This window comes from Borostomias antarcticus, assembly GCF_949987555.1.
Source record: "Borostomias antarcticus genome assembly, chromosome: 5".
NCBI classification, from domain to species: Eukaryota; Metazoa; Chordata; class Actinopteri; order Stomiiformes; family Stomiidae; genus Borostomias; species Borostomias antarcticus.
This window is the reverse complement of record NC_140238.1, coordinates 25,571,430-25,594,187: the sequence shown is the minus strand read 5'-3', so window position 1 is coordinate 25,594,187 and position 22,758 is coordinate 25,571,430. Positions and strand designations below refer to the sequence as shown.

Below are 22,758 nucleotides of genomic sequence, written 5' to 3'. Positions count from 1 at the left end.
AATTGTTGAGAAAAACACCCTGTAATTCTTATGATTTCTGGAGATCAATTTCAAGAAGTGATCTCCCCTAGTATTCTATAATACCTTATTAAAGGCATAGAGATGTTCTTTGAGAATGTCATGGTAAACCTGCAGCTTTGTCTTCCTTCCTGTGCTCTCAGCTCTTCTGCATGTTCTCTTAAGTTGATTGATCTCCTCATTCCTCCATGGAGCTTTCTGTTTGGCCGCAACCTTTTTCAGTTTCAAAGGTGCTACAGAGTCAATGGCAGCATTCAATTTGGTATGAAAAGTGGCCACTAGATTATTAAGATGTGAAAGCTCCACTGCCAGGGTTGTTACACTATTTGAGTTCATCAATATTTGCTGCTACTGAGTTTGGAAAGCATTGTGTGCTAATCTCATCTTTGGCAATCGGCATGCAAATGAAAATGCAAAAGTACTCAGAAACGTCAAGGTCACTGATAGAAGATACCACAGTCGTAAGACCCCTTTGTGATCACAAGGTAAAGGGTGTGACCTCGGTTGTGAGTGGGTCCAGTAACGTGTTGACTAAAGTCCATATGAATGACTAAAGTCCATTCATATCCATATATAGCATGTCGTAATCCATCCAGACCGGTATCTATCTATCTTACCCCTTTTATACTGTATAGAAATTGTATTTACTGTGTTATTTGTACATTTGTAACTTACACATTTGTAAATTGAGTATTGGAGTGTATCTGTTATTGAGCATCATCTTGGAGTCGGCAGCAACATTTCACTGTGACTGTACACCTAGGCCTACGTTACATGTGACAAATAAAGGAATCTTGCATCTTGATTCTAGGGCAATCACATTAGGGGTGTAACAATATATTGTGCCACAATATATCGCCATACAGAAAGGTCACAATACGTATCTTCAAGGTGAAAACAATATTGTGATATGTTTATTGTATATCAGCGAACACTGGCTACACAACGCTGGTAACAAACACGTCTTTTTTCTAGGCCTATCCATGATATTACAACAGTTAAGCTCTAAATTCACAAAGTGTATTGGAGTAGAAATGTGGAGAAATGCACTATTGGTGTGAACAGCAGCACTACTGCAACGTTTCACACCCGCCCTTAGTGTATCGTATTGTTATCGTCAACCCAATATCGTGTATCGTATCGTGATCCCTTGGTTTCAGTAGATACGTTTACAGTACACACCAAGGACTTGGTCAAGCATGATCTTATTGAAATAACGAAAGCAACAAACACGAGCAAGCCGTCTAGTCATTGTTGTTGTCATAGTTTTTCAGGATAGAAACTAACCATGTAGTTTCCCAATATGTAGTGAGTTTCAAAATAACAGCTTCCAAGTTCACTTCCAGGGTCTGCCAGCTTGTCCAAACGAGTGTGCTTGCATCAAGCACCATGAATTGTTTGATTACGCATGCAGTAGGCTACTATACTGCAGTTGGGAGACCAAATGAACCCTGTCACATCCCGCAATACAACTCGCAATGAATGTACTGCAACTAATGTTACGATTATTCCTGTAACGTTAGCTGTATCAAAATAGCTAAGGGACGTGAATCATCATTGTCATGTTAGCTAAACCACCGACAGCTACCGTTATGTTACCGTTATGGAAGCTGCTGCTAGTTGTTGCAGTCTTATTGTGTTGAAGCATTGGAACCGTTGTGACCAGATGACAAGACCTGCTAATACCAGTTACAGTGCATCGGGAAAGTATTTATATGCCTTCACTTTTGCCACATTTTGTTATGTTACAGCCGTATTCCAAAATGGATGACATTATTTTTTACCCTCAAAATTCTACACACTACCCCATAATGACAAAGTGAGAAAAGCTTTAGAAATTTTTGCAAATGTATTACTTTAATTTAACTTTTTAAAACTTTTTTCTTGAGTATGATGCTACAAGCTTAGCACACCTATTTTGGGAAGTTTCTCCCATTCTTCTTTGCAGATCCTCTCAAGCTCCATCGGGTTGGATGGGGAGCGTCGCTGCACAGCCAATTGAAGATCTCTCCAGATATGTTCAATCGGGTTCAAGTCTGGGCTCTGGCTGGGCCACTCAAGGACCTTCACAGACTTGTCCCGAAGCCACTTCTTTGTTATCTTGGCTGTGTGCCTAGGGTTGTTGTCCTGTTTGAAGGTGAACCTGGGTGTGGAGGGGTGTGTGGAGACTGTCTCTCAGGACGGTGGAGATGAACCAGCAGTCAGAAGCTTTCAAATACAGAGTCTCTCCCTGCTGCTGTTCTGACAGATCCACAGAGGAGGAGCAGGAGAGCTCCAGCCTGAGCTGCAGAGCCCTGAGCAGCTCTGCTGATAATGCTGCTGCCCCCTGCTGGTCAAGAGAGGCAGCGCAGCAGTGGAGTAACCTCAGCAGCAGCTTCCTGTCAACACTGGTAGACAACAGGAGACAGACAGAGAGGTACCAGGTGCCTTGGTCACAACAGCTTTATGGGTAATACAACACTATACTTCACTAACATTAGCAACATTAAAGCTGCAATAAGTGATTTTATTCACGTCAAAACTAATTCAGACCAACTGATATCAGATGGTTTCATTCACGCAAAATACAGACAAGTATGTGAACAACGCCGCTAGCGACGCAGCCGCTTGTCTACCTGTACGTGTAGTTAAAAAGCAAGTATATTGCGGTCTTTACCTCTTCATAACCAGCCTGTGCAGGATAGGAAGAAGATCTGGGGTGTTCTTCTCTGAGAGCTTGTTCTTCCTGAGGTCCACCTGTGCAGGGTTGTTCTGGGTCGACTGCGGCAGGAGGTAGTAGAGGAGAACCTCCCAGTCCAGAGAGCAGGAGGTCAGGTCTACGACAAGCTTCTCCAGGAACGACTGAGTCAACTCCTCGTCCTGAGCTTCAATCACAACTACAGCAAGCTGCTGCACAGCCACGGAACACAGTCTGAGGAAGACAGAAATGACGCAACATATATTTAAAAGAATATAAAGAAAGTATGGGTGACATTTTCAGTGCATTAGGCAAAGAAGAAATAACAGACCTAATATGTGAGAGAGAGAGAGAGAGAGAGAGAGAGAGAGAGAGAGAGAGAGAGAGAGCTTGCTGGGTGTGAGAGTGAGGTCCACTCTGGAGGCACAGAAGCTCAGGACGCTCCCCACAGACCAGCAGGATTGTCTGGGTAACTCTCCTCTCAGCACCAGGGTGAAGCCCTAGACCTGGAGGAGAGGGACCAACTGGTGGGCCTCTTCTCTGGATCTCACAGGGACGGACCCACACACACTTTGGAAAAACCCAGCTTCACAGTTGAAATGCATAAGAACATTGGGGACATCATCATTTAGAACCTCAGATGCTCTATGTTCAATCACTAGCCTTACTTAATTTGAATACGTTCATCAGATGCACTCACCTGAGCTTTCAGATCAAGAGCAGGCACTTAAGGGAGCTTCTCACTTCACTCTCTTCACCTGACCAGGCCTTTAGCAATACTGGTTTCTTCTCTGGTTGTAGTTCCAGCACTCCCAGGAGGAGGGAGGCCTTTCTCTCTGAGAGGCCTATGAACCAGACTGCAGGAGCTGCTACCTGGTAAACTGGCTGTAATGCTGGAAGGACACTCCTGCCTGTTTGAATCTCACAGTCCTTCACATTGGAGCACAGGTCCAACAGGAAATCACATTGGTACTGTTACTCCACATCACCATTATCCCAGTCATGGAGGGGGGAAGCTCTGTAACTGAACACTGATGACAGCAGCTTCAGAGCCTTCTCTCCTGTCTGCTCCTCCCACCCACTCTGCTGCTAGAGACAGGAGATCCACCAGGAACATGATCTGCTTTGAGCACTGTCTTGATAGAAACTGTAACAAAAACATACATTAAAGAACAATTTTACTTGTATATTTCACATTTAAACACATTCTAAATCTAGTGGTTATAACACTCCACTGGTTCTGAACAGATGTTACCTAAGAGAGTAGGAGGAAAACAATTGGGTTGCTTGAGTTACATTTGCCTCTTACAATCTGAATGTTCAGAGCCAATCACTTGAGCCGTGTGCTATAGGGAGGAAACTCCTCACTGCACTCTCTTCATCTGACCAGAACCTTTTTGATGTGGTATTAAAGATGTTTTCAAAAGATGTTATCATTGCAGATTTTTTGTGTGCCCTTTCAGTAGTAATTCTGGCTTGGTCTTGCCCCTATCGGTTCAATTCTAACTGATTAACTGTTAAATTTCATCTGAATGAAATACGCAGCCTTGCCGATGGTGTGGTAGCCTACCGCTCCACGTGAATGTTTTTTTTATTTATTTATTTAATGAAAAGAGGCCAGGAAAAGGCTGAAATTGAGCAGCATCTTACTAAGAATGATTTCTTAAGTGTATTTCACTCAGAAAAGTATGGAACGTATGACTTGGAGAATACACAATCCTGAGTTGGTGGGGGACGGGGCAGTCATAATAATTCAGGATTGCTAAGGCTGGAGTAGGAGGAGAGAGGTCGGGGCACGCGTGTGCGAGACGGCTGGTGCTGGTGCTGGTGGACACTCAACGCTGGTTCTGCCAGACATGCGGGCCTCATTACAGAAACCTGCTGTCTGAAAGCCTGTCTTATCTCAGTTTAGGACCACATTTAGGATTTTTGCTATTACAGAAACCTGTTTACAATAACAATGTGCCCAATAGCAATGTTTATCGTTGCTAAGCAACCTCATACCAGCTGATAGTTAAGCACAGGTGCAACAGAAAGCTAGCAGCTAACTTTATTAACTAACACTATAGGATATATAATGTGACATTGTTCTGTTCTTGTGTTTCTTTGATAGAAGAAACAACAACTGACGAGTTGTAATCAGACCAATCGAAAGTCCACTGTGAGCAGTGATGCTTTCACAGATGTACAGATATAAATGATCATCTGAAAACAAAAAAAACGGACTACCAGGCCGTCTGTACACCCCACTAATGTTTGGCGCATTGCATGCAATCCTTCCGCTGCCGCAGGATTCCCACCCTCCCAAAACCTACCTGCAGCTTCGCAGAAGGAGAGGAGGCAATGCCTTAACTTCACCCAACAGTAGCTGTACTCGTGACCTGGTAACCACAAGTACGTTAGCTCAACTCAGCTGTATTTATACCACACATATAGCAACGCAATTATGGGTCACGGTTGGTAGTAATAATTGTCATTTTTACTCATGAATCAAATAAAAGCCATTACATTCTTTTGAAATGCAGCATTGCATAAATAATTGTTTTATCTGAACGAGTGAATTGGATGAATTTGAACTTTCTAATCGGCAAACGAAATGGATGCCGGGTAATTAAACGTCGTCATCATAATCATAATCATAATCATAACTTATTAACGATGCTGATTTTTCGTAGGCTTGATCTTAATCAATGGCAACAGACAGGTGGCCACTTTATATTGAACACCTGTCTAAAACGTTACACTAGCTAGCTAGATAACCATCAACAAACACCAACACTTGACAGCATTAAGAAGTTATCTGACAGTGTCAGTCAAACGTTAGATGGCTAGCTAGCTAAAGCTAACATGCCCATGGCTACCTAACATTACATAAAACACGTGCTAGCTAGTTGGCGTAACGTTAACAATATCTCGTATTTATGTATTTGCGGTGCTAAAGAAAAGATTTAGCTATAAATCGTCCGACATGTAGGCCCACATGATTGGTATGGAGTGATTGCCGGGGCGGCACATAGGGCCTAGCTCGGGAGGTAGAGCGGCCTGTTGGGGATCGCAAAGTCCCCGGTTCGCTCGGAAGTGTCCTTGAGCAAGACACTGAACCCCAAAGTCGCTTACGTGCATTATACCTGCCTTGTACTGTCGCCTCACAGCAGGTCTCCGGGCCTTTCTCTTTGGACTTTGCATGTTCTTCTGACGAGAACAGATGCTCTTCACTCCGTCCGGTCCCTGACCAGGACTTGGCCCCCGGGCGCCATGAACGATGGCTGCCCCTGGGGGATGGGATAAACACTTCTTCTCGCAAGCCATCCGACACCTGAATGACTCAATCTAGAGCATCCAGTGTACATAACATAACCACAAATGCAAACGTCAATCCCTCGGGATTATTTATTATAGCTGTAGCATGTACATAACACGCCCATGCCCTCCGTGGCAGAGGTACAGGGAGAACATACGCGGACGTCGCGGGAATGAACGAAGAGGGTCGCGGGAATGAACGAAGAGGCGCGAAGGGGTTCGCATGGTTATCGGTAGGCTACGTTCAAGCACTGAGCGCAGATCTCGGCGTCTCCCCGTAACGGGGCCGGCTGCGGCTGATAGAAGTGGCTGATTTCCGATGGAAAACAGAGGAGCTCGGGGCGCGGCTTGGGGCGAAACTCCAACACAGATCATATAAAAGAGAAGAAACAGTAAAAACATTAAAAGGGAGTATAAAATATACACATTTTAGTTAAAACAGGTAAAACTACATGATAAAAGCGAGATTGAAAAGGTAGGCTATGTCTTAAGATCTCGGTTAAAAGTTCCCACAGTTTCAGCCATTCTTATGCCTTAAATTCTGGGAGGGTATTCCAGGGCCTGGGGGCATAAAAACTGAAGGCAGCCTCCCCATGTCTTGGTCCTGGCTCCAGGAACCGTTAAAAGTTCAGTGCCAGAGGATCTCAGGGACCTACTGTATGCCGTACAAGCATGCATTCAGGTGCATGCCTATGGAGAGCATTAAAATAGCCTAATCTTAAAATCTATTCTAAAACAAACCTCAGCCAGTGTAGCGATTGTAAGACTGGCGTGATGTGTGCCCTCCTAGTCTTAGTGAGGACACGTGCTGTAGCATTTTGTATCGTTTGGTGTTGACTGATAGCTTTGTTTGGTAGACCAGATAGGAGAGCGTTACAGTAATCCAAACTTATACTGATAAAAGTATGCATTAGTCTTTCAGTGTCAGCTTGGGAGAGAAAAGGTTTGACATTAGCAATGTTTCTCAGGTGATAAAAAGATGTCCTTGTCACATTCTTAATATGGGCCTCAAAATTAAGATCAGAATCAAACATGACACCAAGGTTACTGACTTGGCATTTGGTGTTCAGTGTCAGTATTTTTAAGCGCCCAGATAGTCTTTCAAGTAGCCTTTCAACTTTACATCACCAATGGTCAACACATCTGTTTTGTTGTGGTTTAACTGAAGGCAATTCTGTGACATCCATGCATTTATATCAGCAATGCATTCTACCAAGTGGTCAACTGAGCTGTAGTCATCGGGCGTCACATAAATATAGAGCTGGGTGTCATCTGCATGGTAGCTAATATTGTGCCTCCTAATGATGTCACGTAGGGGAGCATACTGTGTACAGACTGAAGAGTAAGAGCCCTAGAATTTATCCTTGTGGGAGCCCACATGTCACTGACATGTCTTTCGAACTGTGATCCCCAAGGGCGACAAAAAAGTCTCGGCCAATTAGGTAGGTCCTGAACCAATCAAGGACTGGACCGGAGAGGCCGACCAGTTCTCAAGTCTTCCAATAAGGATGTCATGATCAACATTGTCAAAATCTGCGCTCAGGCCCAGAAGGACAAGGACAGAGAGCTTTTTGTCATCAGCGTTGATTCTGAGGTCGTTTACAACCTTGACCTGTGCTATGATGAGGCCGAAAACCAGACTGAAAAGTACCAAGGATCCAATTTGCATCTAATAAGTCATTTAACTGTTTGAATTATTTTTTTTTCTAAAATTTTACCTAAGAATGTGAGGTTGGATATCGGTCTAAAATTACTGAGGACTGATGAGTCGAGGTTATTTTTCTTCAAAAGGGGTTTTACTAGGGCAGTTTTAAGAGCCGATGGGAAAAAGCCTGTACTGAGGGAGCAGTTAACAATGGTTAAAGTGTTCTCAGACACAGAGCTCAAAATAGTCTTAACAAACTTGGTCTGAATAGGATTGAGAGGGCATGTAGGTGACTTAAGCTGTGACACCACTTTGCTCTGTATCTCTGTGTCAACCGCTGCAAACAAGCTCATACCACTGCTCCGTGGAGGAGAAGGGGGGTCAGCAAGCAGAATATTTGGTCTTGCCTGGGTGATATTCATCCTAATGTCGGTTATCTTATCTCTAAAATATGCTACGAATTCCTCAAACTTGGAAGTAGAGAGCATGTTGACAGGTGTGTAGGGTGCGGGACTTGTCACGCGGTCAATTGTTGAGAAAAACACCCTGTAATTCTTATGATTTCTGGAGATCAATTTCAAGAAGTGATCTCCCCTAGTATTCTATAATACCTTATTAAAGGCATAGAGATGTTCTTTGAGAATGTCATGGTAAACCTGCAGCTTTGTCTTCCTTCCTGTGCTCTCAGCTCTTCTGCATGTTCTCTTAAGTTGATTGATCTCCTCATTCCTCCATGGAGCTTTCTGTTTGGCCGCAACCTTTTTCAGTTTCAAAGGTGCTACAGAGTCAATGGCAGCATTCAATTTGGTATGAAAAGTGGCCACTAGATTATTAAGATGTGAAAGCTCCACTGCCAGGGTTGTTACACTATTTGAGTTCATCAATATTTGCTGCTACTGAGTTTGGAAAGCATTGTGTGCTAATCTCATCTTTGGCAATCGGCATGCAAATGAAAATGCAAAAGTACTCAGAAACGTCAAGGTCACTGATAGAAGATACCACAGTCGTAAGACCCCTTTGTGATCACAAGGTAAAGGGTGTGACCTCGGTTGTGAGTGGGTCCAGTAACGTGTTGACTAAAGTCCATATGAATGACTAAAGTCCATTCATATCCATATATAGCATGTCGTAATCCATCCAGACCGGTATCTATCTATCTTACCCCTTTTATACTGTATAGAAATTGTATTTACTGTGTTATTTGTACATTTGTAACTTACACATTTGTAAATTGAGTATTGGAGTGTATCTGTTATTGAGCATCATCTTGGAGTCGGCAGCAACATTTCACTGTGACTGTACACCTAGGCCTACGTTACATGTGACAAATAAAGGAATCTTGCATCTTGATTCTAGGGCAATCACATTAGGGGTGTAACAATATATTGTGCCACAATATATCGCCATACAGAAAGGTCACAATACGTATCTTCAAGGTGAAAACAATATTGTGATATGTTTATTGTATATCAGCGAACACTGGCTACACAACGCTGGTAACAAACACGTCTTTTTTCTAGGCCTATCCATGATATTACAACAGTTAAGCTCTAAATTCACAAAGTGTATTGGAGTAGAAATGTGGAGAAATGCACTATTGGTGTGAACAGCAGCACTACTGCAACGTTTCACACCCGCCCTTAGTGTATCGTATTGTTATCGTCAACCCAATATCGTGTATCGTATCGTGATCCCTTGGTTTCAGTAGATACGTTTACAGTACACACCAAGGACTTGGTCAAGCATGATCTTATTGAAATAACGAAAGCAACAAACACGAGCAAGCCGTCTAGTCATTGTTGTTGTCATAGTTTTTCAGGATAGAAACTAACCATGTAGTTTCCCAATATGTAGTGAGTTTCAAAATAACAGCTTCCAAGTTCACTTCCAGGGTCTGCCAGCTTGTCCAAACGAGTGTGCTTGCATCAAGCACCATGAATTGTTTGATTACGCATGCAGTAGGCTACTATACTGCAGTTGGGAGACCAAATGAACCCTGTCACATCCCGCAATACAACTCGCAATGAATGTACTGCAACTAATGTTACGATTATTCCTGTAACGTTAGCTGTATCAAAATAGCTAAGGGACGTGAATCATCATTGTCATGTTAGCTAAACCACCGACAGCTACCGTTATGTTACCGTTATGGAAGCTGCTGCTAGTTGTTGCAGTCTTATTGTGTTGAAGCATTGGAACCGTTGTGACCAGATGACAAGACCTGCTAATACCAGTTACAGTGCATCGGGAAAGTATTTATATGCCTTCACTTTTGCCACATTTTGTTATGTTACAGCCGTATTCCAAAATGGATGACATTATTTTTTACCCTCAAAATTCTACACACTACCCCATAATGACAAAGTGAGAAAAGCTTTAGAAATTTTTGCAAATGTATTACTTTAATTTAACTTTTTAAAACTTTTTTCTTGAGTATGATGCTACAAGCTTAGCACACCTATTTTGGGAAGTTTCTCCCATTCTTCTTTGCAGATCCTCTCAAGCTCCATCGGGTTGGATGGGGAGCGTCGCTGCACAGCCAATTGAAGATCTCTCCAGATATGTTCAATCGGGTTCAAGTCTGGGCTCTGGCTGGGCCACTCAAGGACCTTCACAGACTTGTCCCGAAGCCACTTCTTTGTTATCTTGGCTGTGTGCCTAGGGTTGTTGTCCTGTTTGAAGGTGAACCTGGGTGTGGAGGGGTGTGTGGAGACTGTCTCTCAGGACGGTGGAGATGAACCAGCAGTCAGAAGCTTTCAAATACAGAGTCTCTCCCTGCTGCTGTTCTGACAGATCCACAGAGGAGGAGCAGGAGAGCTCCAGCCTGAGCTGCAGAGCCCTGAGCAGCTCTGCTGATAATGCTGCTGCCCCCTGCTGGTCAAGAGAGGCAGCGCAGCAGTGGAGTAACCTCAGCAGCAGCTTCCTGTCAACACTGGTAGACAACAGGAGACAGACAGAGAGGTACCAGGTGCCTTGGTCACAACAGCTTTATGGGTAATACAACACTATACTTCACTAACATTAGCAACATTAAAGCTGCAATAAGTGATTTTATTCACGTCAAAACTAATTCAGACCAACTGATATCAGATGGTTTCATTCACGCAAAATACAGACAAGTATGTGAACAACGCCGCTAGCGACGCAGCCGCTTGTCTACCTGTACGTGTAGTTAAAAAGCAAGTATATTGCGGTCTTTACCTCTTCATAACCAGCCTGTGCAGGATAGGAAGAAGATCTGGGGTGTTCTTCTCTGAGAGCTTGTTCTTCCTGAGGTCCACCTGTGCAGGGTTGTTCTGGGTCGACTGCGGCAGGAGGTAGTAGAGGAGAACCTCCCAGTCCAGAGAGCAGGAGGTCAGGTCTACGACAAGCTTCTCCAGGAACGACTGAGTCAACTCCTCGTCCTGAGCTTCAATCACAACTACAGCAAGCTGCTGCACAGCCACGGAACACAGTCTGAGGAAGACAGAAATGACGCAACATATATTTAAAAGAATATAAAGAAAGTATGGGTGACATTTTCAGTGCATTAGGCAAAGAAGAAATAACAGACCTAATATGTGAGAGAGAGAGAGAGAGAGAGAGAGAGAGAGAGAGAGAGAGAGAGAGAGAGAGAGAGAGAGAGAGAGAGAGCTTGCTGGGTGTGAGAGTGAGGTCCACTCTGGAGGCACAGAAGCTCAGGACGCTCCCCACAGACCAGCAGGATTGTCTGGGTAACTCTCCTCTCAGCACCAGGGTGAAGCCCTAGACCTGGAGGAGAGGGACCAACTGGTGGGCCTCTTCTCTGGATCTCACAGGGACGGACCCACACACACTTTGGAAAAACCCAGCTTCACAGTTGAAATGCATAAGAACATTGGGGACATCATCATTTAGAACCTCAGATGCTCTATGTTCAATCACTAGCCTTACTTAATTTGAATACGTTCATCAGATGCACTCACCTGAGCTTTCAGATCAAGAGCAGGCACTTAAGGGAGCTTCTCACTTCACTCTCTTCACCTGACCAGGCCTTTAGCAATACTGGTTTCTTCTCATGCATTACCCTCAAACAGTATGACGGGGAGTTGAACCCGATTTATGTTACAAGTCTGCTGCCGGTCAAACTGAGAATTGTAGCCTACATTAAGCAACAGCAACCAGATTGTCAGAGAAGCAGCCTACTGCCCCTGTAGCAGTTCTCTATTGCCCCTTGTGGTTGCGGGTTGTAATAATTATTTTACCATCGCTGCCACTGTCGTTGGTGCTCTGGCCACGTGGTAGGGCGATGGATTGAAGTTTGGCTGACTAGTCTATAAAAATTTCAATAACTGCAACCACTGAACCATATTGGTCTGACGTAATGCTGAGGAAACATGTCAGTCTCCGCGTTGACTCCAATGTTAAACCTTTGTTATAAGAATACAACAACTGAAATAGTCAAAATTACAAAGTCATGATTACCAGATTCAGGTTGTTTTTCACTGCCATAGTTTTCGCGTTTGGAAATACATGGGAGTGAAGGAGCTGATGGCTGACTACGGTGCTAACAGTCGTCTATCGTTGGCTCACTTCAGTCAATAGGGGAACAGGAGGGAAAACAAGTCATTTTACAGATAGGCTATTTGGTGCCACCTGTTGTTTTGAATGTATAATAACATGTAAAAGTCTAAACCCTGAATATGACCCCATTTTTTCCAATGTTTTTCCAGGAGAAAAAACCTGTTATATTCAGATCAATACAGTCATGCTTGTTGGTGCTTCATTGGTGAATGACATTATTTGAACAATAGTAGACCTATTGTAACAGTTAGCTAAGCTAGCTAGTCTAGTTTACAGAAGTGATATTGTCCACCAATAAATGTTGCAGCTTCGTTATAAAGTTTAGCCACTTTATGGATAGAAAACTAGCATATTAACATGTGGTGCGATAGAACGGTTAAGAGGCTTTACCCTAGTCCCTAGCCTGCTGCATCACCAGACCCTATTCACAAATGCAAAGGGGTCTGGAAATTAACAGATGTTATCAATGTGCAGACCAAAATGCCTCTGGATGCAATTGGATAGGCCTACAACCAATCAGAGCAACAAAACGTGGGTTATCGTCGTGGAAACAGTAAATGGTCTCTGCTTTTGCTTTGGTATGGATAGTCCAGTTTTAGAATGTTGCAAACCAGTTTTGGGATTCTTTTGCGAGTTGTCGCAAGACTTGTCTCGTTGCAAATCTTTGATGTGAACTGGGCTTTAGAATGAGCTCTTTGTATCTACATAGGGAGCGGGTCCTTCCACGGAGGCCGCCATGTTGCACCATGTAATTGTATTCAGTTGGTTGCAATATGCAACCTCACCACTAAATGACGCCAAATATCACACCTTTAATGGTCCATATAACACTGTTCAGTCTTTGTTGTTGGTGATTCTTTCATCTTTGCATGAAGCAAGTTTCTTCTATTTAGTCTATATCCCACCATCCAACTCGTGATCAGTGATGAACATGCTCCTGGTATTGAGGCTGGGGATTCTCTTTTACATATTTCTGGATATACCAGCAGGTAAGGTGAGCTTTCAGATCCTCTTCCATGACAAACTCCATGGCTGCCTATAAAGAGAGGCAAATTTGAGTTATTTTCATCTGTTATTGTAACATATAACAAGAACTGATGATATGACCCAGAACAACACCGTAGGGGCGGTAAAGAACTGTATACTGAAGCCAGAGGTTAAAGAGGTGGAACAAACATACCATTCAAATAGGCTAGTGGGAGGAGATATTATTGCAGTTATTACTACAATTATTACATATGTTTGTTTGTGTACATAAATCAATATATTCACATCTCTGGAGTAATAAAGCGAAACAAAGTGGACATAGCACTATCTTTTTTGTACCAAGTGTTTTGTGTGATAACAAATTGGACAGTTCCCATAGCATTAGGTCTTGGATGTCTTGGCTCGAAGAAAGTTTCTTCCTGCAAGATGTGAGGTAAACTATAGACCATGACAAAATAGGCCGCAAAGAGTCACCACGATTTGCCCATAGGTGGCACTATAATAAGCAATTTAGTACACAACGCTGGCATTTCCACCCCGTTCAATGAAAATGTATGAAACTTGGTACACTTATGTCTCAAATTTTGCGGCCATCATCTCTTTGACAATGGCACAGAATTCATCTCATACACAATAATTGCATTTAGGCCTGTGACATTCTCATAAATAATAAGGTAAACTGTGGACAAATTGCATTTAAGTACAATATGAGACATTACATTATGAGCTGTTATTACATTATAACGGCTCATAATGTAATAAATTATTACATTATGCGCAAATCAGTTATTACGTTATGAGCACGTGGTTTTATTACATTGAGCTGATTATTACATTATGAACTTTTAGTTAGTTTATAGTGTAATAAGTTATTACATTATGAGCCGTTATTACGTTATGAGTCTTTATTACGTTATGAGTTGCTAGCTCATATATTATACAAATAGTTTGTTGTTTTCCATATTACTTGTATTTAAAAAAAAAACTATTTCTTTTAATTACTGAATGACTATCTATGCAAGGAGAAGCTCTAGAACAGGGGTCTGCAACCTGCAGCTCTGGAGCCGCATGCGGCTCTTTAGCCCCTCTACAGCGGCTCACTGGCTTTGACAAACATTATATGGAAATGAATAACTGAATAAATATATTACTATTAAATACATTTATTTAATACTAAAATAAATGGTCATGTTGGCATTCAAGTTAGCTAACAAGTTAGATAGCAGCTAGCCTCGTGAGACCATCCTGATTTTGTGAGCTCACATTATGTTTTTTTCGCAAATCAGTATGGATACTCTCCATAAAGATCAGTTTGTGCCAAGTCAGAAAACGATCTCGCCAATCAGCGTTGGTTGTGAGGAATTTGAAATACAAACAGGTAGGGTGGGTTTAAGTGTGACGACAATGAGGAACGGTTGAAGTTAGCGCGTGATACAGTAGATGGTGATACACAGATGGTTCATCCAATCACCTGCCAAGTCATTTTGAAAGTGTCTGCCCTTTTCCAAGCAATACCAAAGGAGATTTCCCAGATGATTATGCTAAGCAAACTATCTGGCGTGTCAGGTTGGATAGCAGCAGACTGCACAGAAATTTACCAGAATGCAGGAAATGTAGTGTTTGGTGCTCAAAATTTCTCCCTTGGACCCCAAGACACCCCTGCCCCCCTTTATGTGTCCCCCCTGGGTGCATATATCACATGGATGTAGATATATCACCACGCCTGAAAATAAATCTAAGCGGAAGCATTACCTTCATTTTAAGCTCAAATATGTTTTGCGGCTCCAGTCAGACTTTGTATAGATTTTTGGGCCAAAAATGGCTCTTTTCATAGTAAAGGTTGCCGACCCCTGCTCTAGAAGATCTCAACCCTTTACACATAGCCTAAACCCTCTTGAATTTAACTTCAAAGACCATTGCATTCTATAATTATACAACCTTAACTAGGTGTTTGGCGATGCCTCTTCCTCTGTAAGCCTCTGGAACCTCTGTATGCTGCAAGTCCACGGTCTTCTTTCCCACGTACTCATACAAGAGAACTGCTCGATCATTTGAGTCTGGTCATAGAAAACAGGTACAAGTAACATTAAAGATCAAACAGCTGGATATGCCTGTGAACATTGTTAATTTCTGTGACTATTTGTGTTTGTTGTTTAAGCTTTCACCACTTTTGATTTGAAGGGAAAAGATGACTGAGGATAATGCGCAAATTAGCATTTTTATCCATATTGGACGAACTTAAAATTATATGAAATGTGCAGCCTATGTAAACGTGTCTTGGAGCACGGGGGAAACTGGGTACGTTCATGTACATACTTATACGCCAGCGTTTCTTTCTACAAACCGGGCTGTTTGGAGTAGCTTAGCTCGAGAAGAGCCCATGCTAGACACAGCATATACTCGTTTTTCAGCTGCTGACTAGCTAAACTGTAAAACTCAGACAACAAACAATGTTGTAGCTACCATTCAGTCTTATGGTAAACTGTCGCCGTTTCTTATCGTGGTCCACTTTGATTGGGGTGTTGATATCGAGGACGCTGAATTGAGCAGTCTGTGCCATGACGTTTGACTGTCCTGAAACGGTAGTGGTGAAATCTGAAAAGCAGCCGAACGTTATAACGCAAAGCTAATATCAAAGTCAATTTCCAACGAGATCTAGTGCTAGTCGTAGCTAGCCTATACTCTGCTGCTAGCTCCAGTAACAGATGGACTCAGTAGCTAACTCCAGTATCAAGGCAAAACACACTATTCAAGAAAACAGCTGTATCACATGGGTGGGTTGGAAACCAATGAAATGCCTTTTGAATGTCATGTACAGACAGGGAACCTCCCTTAACGTTGACTGGACAACGTTCTGCACTCTGTAATGGCTCAACTTTGAGCTAACTTTCGCTAGCTTGCAACACAGTTACAAAACACGTCAGTGACGTAAAACAGAGACGCGAAACACTAGAAGGGCTAGAAAAAAGGGCTAGTGTAGGGCACAATAAGGCAATGTACACTAGCTAATGCTAAATATCACATTCCTTTGAAGTATCAGCTAGCTAGTGGCCATAAAGGATGAGACGGCGATGAATTGGTTATATATCGGGACAACGCAAATAAATCAGTTTAAAAAATGGTTCGTCCTGCTTCAACATCCCCGTGAATGCTGTCCTTGCGTTTGATTGGACATTTAAGAACATTGCAAAACTACTTTTCTTTTTCTTACAATAATATTAATTATCTACGTGTCGAACACAAAAAAAGGTTGCAGGGAAAATCAGGTTGCAGCCGTGTAAATACAACTGACCATTAATTGTATATGAATGAGATATTAATACCGTTGATAAAGCACGTATTTACATGCCAATGTACATTGCATTATGGGCGAAAGAGTGTATTGGGGACATATGCAGAACCTGCGCAATACATTGCATATGTAAGTACACTACACTACCTATAATGCACCGCGCCATATTACGTCAGGTGCGCAACTTTACTTCTCCAAGATGGCGTCGTTGGGAAGGAGGCGCGGTGTCCCACTTAGCAGAGAGAGGTCAGTTACACTCGTCGGTGGTATTAAACGAATCATTTTAGTTAGATTAACTTTCTTGGCGATTATGTAATGAACCGTTTGTTCATCTGTAGAGTTGTTGATTTTTTAAATCAGAAAACACAACTGTCACCTGACCACATACCTTCCTTGATTAGCTCCATCTCATGTGATGTTTCCATTAGCCAGCGCTAGCTAGCTAACGTGAGTAGTAGGCTATTACATCTTTCATTGTAGAAAGTATAGCTAGCTAGCTAACATTATTAGTCATATTGCAGCCGTCCAGCGATAAGGTGGTGATGGCTACCTAGTGCAAAACACCCACAATATTGGCTCCAAGTCTGAAATTTGAAAGATCTCTCGCTGGCTGAGATTACTTTAGAAATCGCTCTTTAGCTAGTCTAGTGCTGGTAACGTTGCTAGCGCAGTCAAATTGGCGTGGCTAGTTGGTTCACTAACATGTACATTGGTTCGTAATAGATAGATAGCTAGCCTTACAATGTAAGTGTAAATTTCCCTGTAACGTTAACATGTTGCAAGGAACTTATATAATCATGTATTCGTTAACATTAACCTAGAAGCTAATGTTAACTTAAATTAGCTTAGCTCCTACTTGCTAAGTTTATTCTAGAATTGCTAAATGTGCTAACGTTACAAGTTAGTACTTAGTTTATGCTTGCAATATTGCACTCTTTTCAATTGGTATTACAATATTAACTTAACTAACTTTTCCCCCACCTCTCTGTTAGTTATATACAGTTTGCGCCCAAGATTATTGGAAGTTTGTTGCCTGTGTATAAATTAGCTAGCTAGGCCCTATCCAGCCAGCAACCATATAGAAATTATATTATTTAGGCTACACTGGTCTTAAGATTTCATCATTTGATCACGATGAACAGGCAACATTACGAATACGATTACTGCCCATTCAACGTGTCCCTTAGCCACCACCCATAGCTGGCCCGTTTTCCCTATCACTGTAAAGTTTTGAGGTGAATTCATTGGTTGTTTAATGTACGCACAGCCTACCTTGTGGTATAATGTGCTTTTGGTAATTGTGTACAATTTAATTAACCGTAGGAATTGTGGACACATTTAGCATTTTGAGACAGGCTTGCATTGTGATTTAATCTCTAGCTGTTAGGTCACCAGACTATGCCTAGTAATGTCTTACTCAAAACAACACATGAAAAGGAAAACATACTCAAATTAGCACAATAGGAAACTTGAACTCCCAGTTGTAGAATGTAATCTAAACATATTCTAATAAGTGATTGGATGTAAGACGTCACATGTAAACAACAGGTGTAAGAAACAGGATTTGTTCCCCTGCAATTTGCAGTGAAATTTGATAGAATATACTAACTAACTAACTTCTGAAAAAAGATTGAGATTATGTCTAATTGACTGATGTAGGCTAGGCTATGATTAAAATGCAAGTGGGGTAACAGTAACATAGTGACAATGGGGAGATCGCCTCACAAGGCTCAGAATCGATTATCACGATTCGATTCGATTCAATATCGATTCAGTTAGTGTTACTAAAACCTGTTTTTTTTTAGCTGTAACCTTAATTACATGACTGCCAAGTTATGCAACACATCAATACTAGGGCTGGGTATCCATTCATTCCTTCATTTATTCATTCATTCATTAAATACAAGATCGATTTTGGGATTCATGAAACGATTTTTTAAACTCAGCCCTACTTTCAACCCCCCCCCCAAAAACAAAAGGTGAAATGATTAGGGCTGAAACTGTCATATTTTAACTTATGTCTCAGAAGGTGTATCATACAACTGAATTCTGGAACATGGCAGGGGGACAATGTTACCTCTGTTCCCAAATTCACTGGTTTCTGCTAATGAGAAGACTAGCTCGCGACACCGTTGTGCAGCTCCCAATTTGTTGGCTCGCGCATGCATCTCCGCAGTCACAATATATAGGCTATTGACGTTATCTGTGTATGTCTGGGCGTGAGCCAGTCTGGTTCTCAGTAGGCTATAGTAATGTCAGAAGCGTTCCCTAGCTCTGTGTCCGCACCATCAAATGTAACATTATTGAAGAAACATAACTCTAAAAGTTTAATATGGAACTACAGTATTTGGGTTTTAAACCAGATAAACAAGGAAACGCTATAGATGATGGCCATCCGTTTTGCAGGCGATGCGGCAATGTCGTATAGGCAAAAGAAGGCAACACATCAAACTTAATAAAGCATCTACAATCTCGTCATCCAGACCTTGCACTGGAATACAGACGAGCTAATGAAGTTAGTATGACTTAGGGCTGCACGATTATGACAAAAGATAATTGCGATTATTTGCTTCAAAATGGTAATTGCAATTAATAATTGCGATTAATATTTAATATATAATAACCAAAATGCTCCCAAATCACGGACGTTGATCCCTTTCTTGCTACTAACTCACTGACCTCGTTTTCGCTCATTTTCTCACTACTCACGGCTGCAGGTACTCTTGTGACACTTGTCTTAACCTACTGTTATCTGTCTTCTCAGTGAAATTGCTACGCACAGCACACTCAGCGGGAACGTATGTGATTGGTCAGACAGCATAAGCGCCTGTGATTTGTCCGTGTAGTCCTAGCACACTCAAGCAAAATTATTAATCACATTAATTGCGGCCTTTTGCGATTAGTTAATTGCGGAGGTCATAATCGCGATTTCGATTAATTCACGATTAATTGTGCAGCCCTAGTATGACTTTAGCAGTGTTCTTGCCATTAGCTAATATTACAAAAATGAATAAATAAACCTCTTAGCCAAAGCGTGTGCTGCTGTTGCTAGCTAGCCAGCCAAAGCTAGCCAGCTGCTGCCTGCCTGTCATGTCGTCATGCACAACTGTTGAATGAAAATTGTCGTCCTCTTATTCCAACTCCAAACTCCTTAAAATAATGTGAGCTAGATTATGTTGGCTGAGACAAATCCAATGATAATCCAATGATATCCACCTCTTGACATTTGGTCATTTGATCTGGTTTTGACTTTCACAAAAGTGAAAGCTACTGTAGATGAACCATCACTGCCATCAACCAAAACCCAGTGGCCATCCGCTGACCTTTACTGGTGGTTGGTGATACTACACTTGTGTGTATACATGGCTGATTCAGTAGTTGTTTTAGATATGTTTTAAATATTTAATATTATATATAATATTATTATATAATAATTCATAATATGCATAGTATCTTTTTACTTACCTATTGAGCTACAATGTAATGCATTAAATGCATGTTATTCATGCACCACTCGTATAAAGTGATTACACTGTACTGTAATGTACTGTAAATACATTGCACCTTCATAAAAATAATTTTAAAATTACACATTTTTATGCTTCGGTATCGTGATACTACTTGGTATCGTGATACTTTGGCTGGTATAGTATCACAGGTCAAATATTGGTATCGTGACAACACAAAGGCCTACTACGGCTGGGTATCGATACTGATTTCCAAAAATGAATGAATCATTGAATGAATTAATGAACTGTTCATTCCGTAATTTATTCATGCATTTGATTCAGAATCGATTAATTGATTTTTTAAACCCAGCCCTACTTTATGGGGACCTATTTTCTTCAGTGAAGTATCACTCCACCGCTATCAAAATTCCAAACTACCCCTTTAAGATATTCTGTTTTTATGTAGCCTAATGTGAACAGATAAGTCTTATCATTTTTTACAACTGATGGAAAGCCTTGCATAAAAGCCATACATTTTCACCTTGTTTGTCCCTCAAGTAGGAAGTTAACGCCCCTCTAGTTGTTCTTTAACCTATGCAAACCACTTTTTATATACAAGGCTGTGTGTGTGCCTCTGCTCAAGTCTCAAATATGCAATGTTTTAAGAATCTCATCCTCATAGAGGCAAGAATTCATCACTTAGATTGTGGGTTGAATATGGTACAGTATGTTTACTTGTCATATTTTGCATAAATGCTACATAGAACTGTTTAACTGCTCAGAAATCTGGAAAGTATGTAGATTATTGTGATTTTTTTTTGCTGCATTGCCTGTGATCCTCAATATTCCTCTCTTCCCTCTTGCTCCTTCTGCACAGGGGAGTGATGGCGGCGACAGACTGCTACATTGTGCACGAGATCTACAACGGAGAGAATGCACAGGACCAGTTCGAATATGAGCTTGAACAGGCACTAGAGGCTCAGTATAAATACATTGTAATTGAGCCCACACGCATCGGTGATGAGACAGCCCGCTGGATCGCTGTGGGCAACTGCCTGCACAAGACAGCAGTGTTATCAGGTGCCGCTTGCCTCCTGACGCCGCTCTCCCTGCCGCCTGAATACTCACGCTACGTTGCTCTGCCTGCCGGCGCTCTCAGTGTAGCCTGTGCAGCCCTGTACGGCATTTCCTGGCAGTTCGATCCCTGCTGCAAGTACCAAGTGGAGTACGACAGCCAAAAACTCTCGCGGCTGCCCCTGCACACGCTCACCTCCTCCACACCTGTGGTTCTGGTGCGCAGGGACGATGTCCACAGAAAGAGACTCCATAACACAATAGCGCTGGCCGCCCTGGCCTACTGCGCCAAGAAGATCTACGAACTTTATGCAGTATGAGCACACTCTGAAGAGGGTTAATAACAAACAAACAAAAGAAAAAAAACTGTAAAAAAAATATATATATAAAAAAATACTGAAAGAACCCCATCCCTGCCCCCTCCCGGAAACTAAGCATAGTGGAAGCCATTCCCAGAGCTGAGAGTCTGCTCCACATGCCTGGGTACTTTTGGACCGTTTGAAGAATATCGCTGATGGTTGTATTGAGTATATGGAAGTAATTCTTTCTCTCCTTTCATTTTCTTTGCTTGTAAGTGACATCAACAGTGCACTTATGTCCATGGTACCCTGATGCGCCTCTTCCCAGTGCCCACCCCAATTTCTCTCCATACACACTTAGAGCCCCAAGGGTACAGGAAAATCAACCCAGCTGGATTGTTGCAGTTGAAACGGACAGATATGTTTGAAGTATTATCAACTTTTTTCCTCCCTTATAGTTTTTCTGTACTCATTTCTTGCTGATCAGTAAGTCACCCTTTCATTAAACATTAGGATATCTCAAACTCCACTTTTCTGTATTTAATTTTACGTTTTTCATTAAAGAAATCCTACACTATTTCATGAATTACAGAGCTAATAGCATTACCTTATTTTGTTTGTCTGGTGTGTATGTTTGCTAATGCTACGTTCCACTTGCCTCTGAATAATTTGGGAGTTGGGAATGATGTCGCACTCGAGTGATCCTTGTTAGCAATACCAGTTGACAACACACTATGCTCATATAAACGTTGTAACAGTATGTCCACAGATAGACTTTGGACAGTAGTGTGTACGACGGGTATTAAATTAAAGTTTTGCCATATTCCTGAAAAAACCCTAACATTGAATTGGCTAACTTAATTCAGTCTTAATCTCAAATTGTCAAATGATAATCAATATCCAGTTTGTAATTGCTTTTCCTAAATGGGGTGCATTTCTGGAGTAACAATTCAAAGTAATATATTGCATTATCATTTTCATGACTGAATAAGCCTAATGCCTGTTAAATTGAACAAAGAGCAATATGCAATTGATATTTTATTTCCATGGTATTATCCAGTACAACACTGATCCTATAAAATATTACAATAATGTTTACTATAAATCGTAACAAAAAGAAAAGTAATTATCAATTCAAAATGCTGTTACTTCGTAGTTAAAGAAGCAAAAAAGTTAAATGAAAGTGATAACTTCCCTGGACTATTTCATCTCATGGTTGCAATGAATGGGGGAATATTTTATCCAGAATGAACATTGATGTTCAAGTCAAACATTTTCTGCAATTGAGTTAAGGTAGGGAGCTATGTACTCACCCCATTGGATCCATTCATATTTATAGTCTAGTCTTATGAAAAGTGCAGGAGTGAAATTATGTTTTGCTGATAGATTTATACTGCTGTTGCACTGCTGGTCATCAATAGGAGAAAATTGTGTATTAACTCAATATGACAAAATGTACAGTACATGTAAAATGT

General features: G+C 41.6%; 3 protein-coding genes across 3 annotated transcripts; 1 reads left to right on the top strand and 2 right to left on the bottom strand.

The window, feature by feature from the left end:
- Positions 1-1,943: 1,943 nt before the first annotated feature.
- LOC311309704 (uncharacterized protein) lies at positions 1,944-3,812 on the bottom strand (the record flags this gene model as incomplete). The annotated part of the gene is made up of 3 exons (XM_084439028.1): positions 1,944-2,405; positions 2,675-2,929; positions 3,778-3,812. 3 exons carry the CDS (start codon positions 3,810-3,812, stop codon positions 2,132-2,134), a joined length of 564 nt encoding a protein of 187 aa, XP_084295154.1. The 3' UTR covers positions 1,944-2,131.
- A 7,694-nt stretch (positions 3,813-11,506) lies between these two features.
- Positions 11,507-15,868, bottom strand: natd1 (protein NATD1). The gene is made up of 3 exons (XM_084438107.1): positions 15,633-15,868; positions 15,108-15,226; positions 11,507-13,218 (listed from the first exon to the last, which is right to left on the bottom strand). The coding sequence occupies exons 1-3, from the start codon at positions 15,727-15,729 to the stop codon at positions 13,102-13,104; spliced, it is 333 nt and encodes a 110-aa protein (XP_084294233.1). The 5' UTR covers positions 15,730-15,868; the 3' UTR covers positions 11,507-13,101.
- A 778-nt stretch (positions 15,869-16,646) lies between these two features.
- Positions 16,647-21,846, top strand: tmem11 (transmembrane protein 11). Its single transcript, XM_084438284.1, has 2 exons — positions 16,647-16,707; positions 20,788-21,846. Exons 1-2 carry the CDS (start codon positions 16,661-16,663, stop codon positions 21,302-21,304), a joined length of 564 nt encoding a protein of 187 aa, XP_084294410.1. The 5' UTR covers positions 16,647-16,660; the 3' UTR covers positions 21,305-21,846.
- Positions 21,847-22,758: the final 912 nt, after the last annotated feature.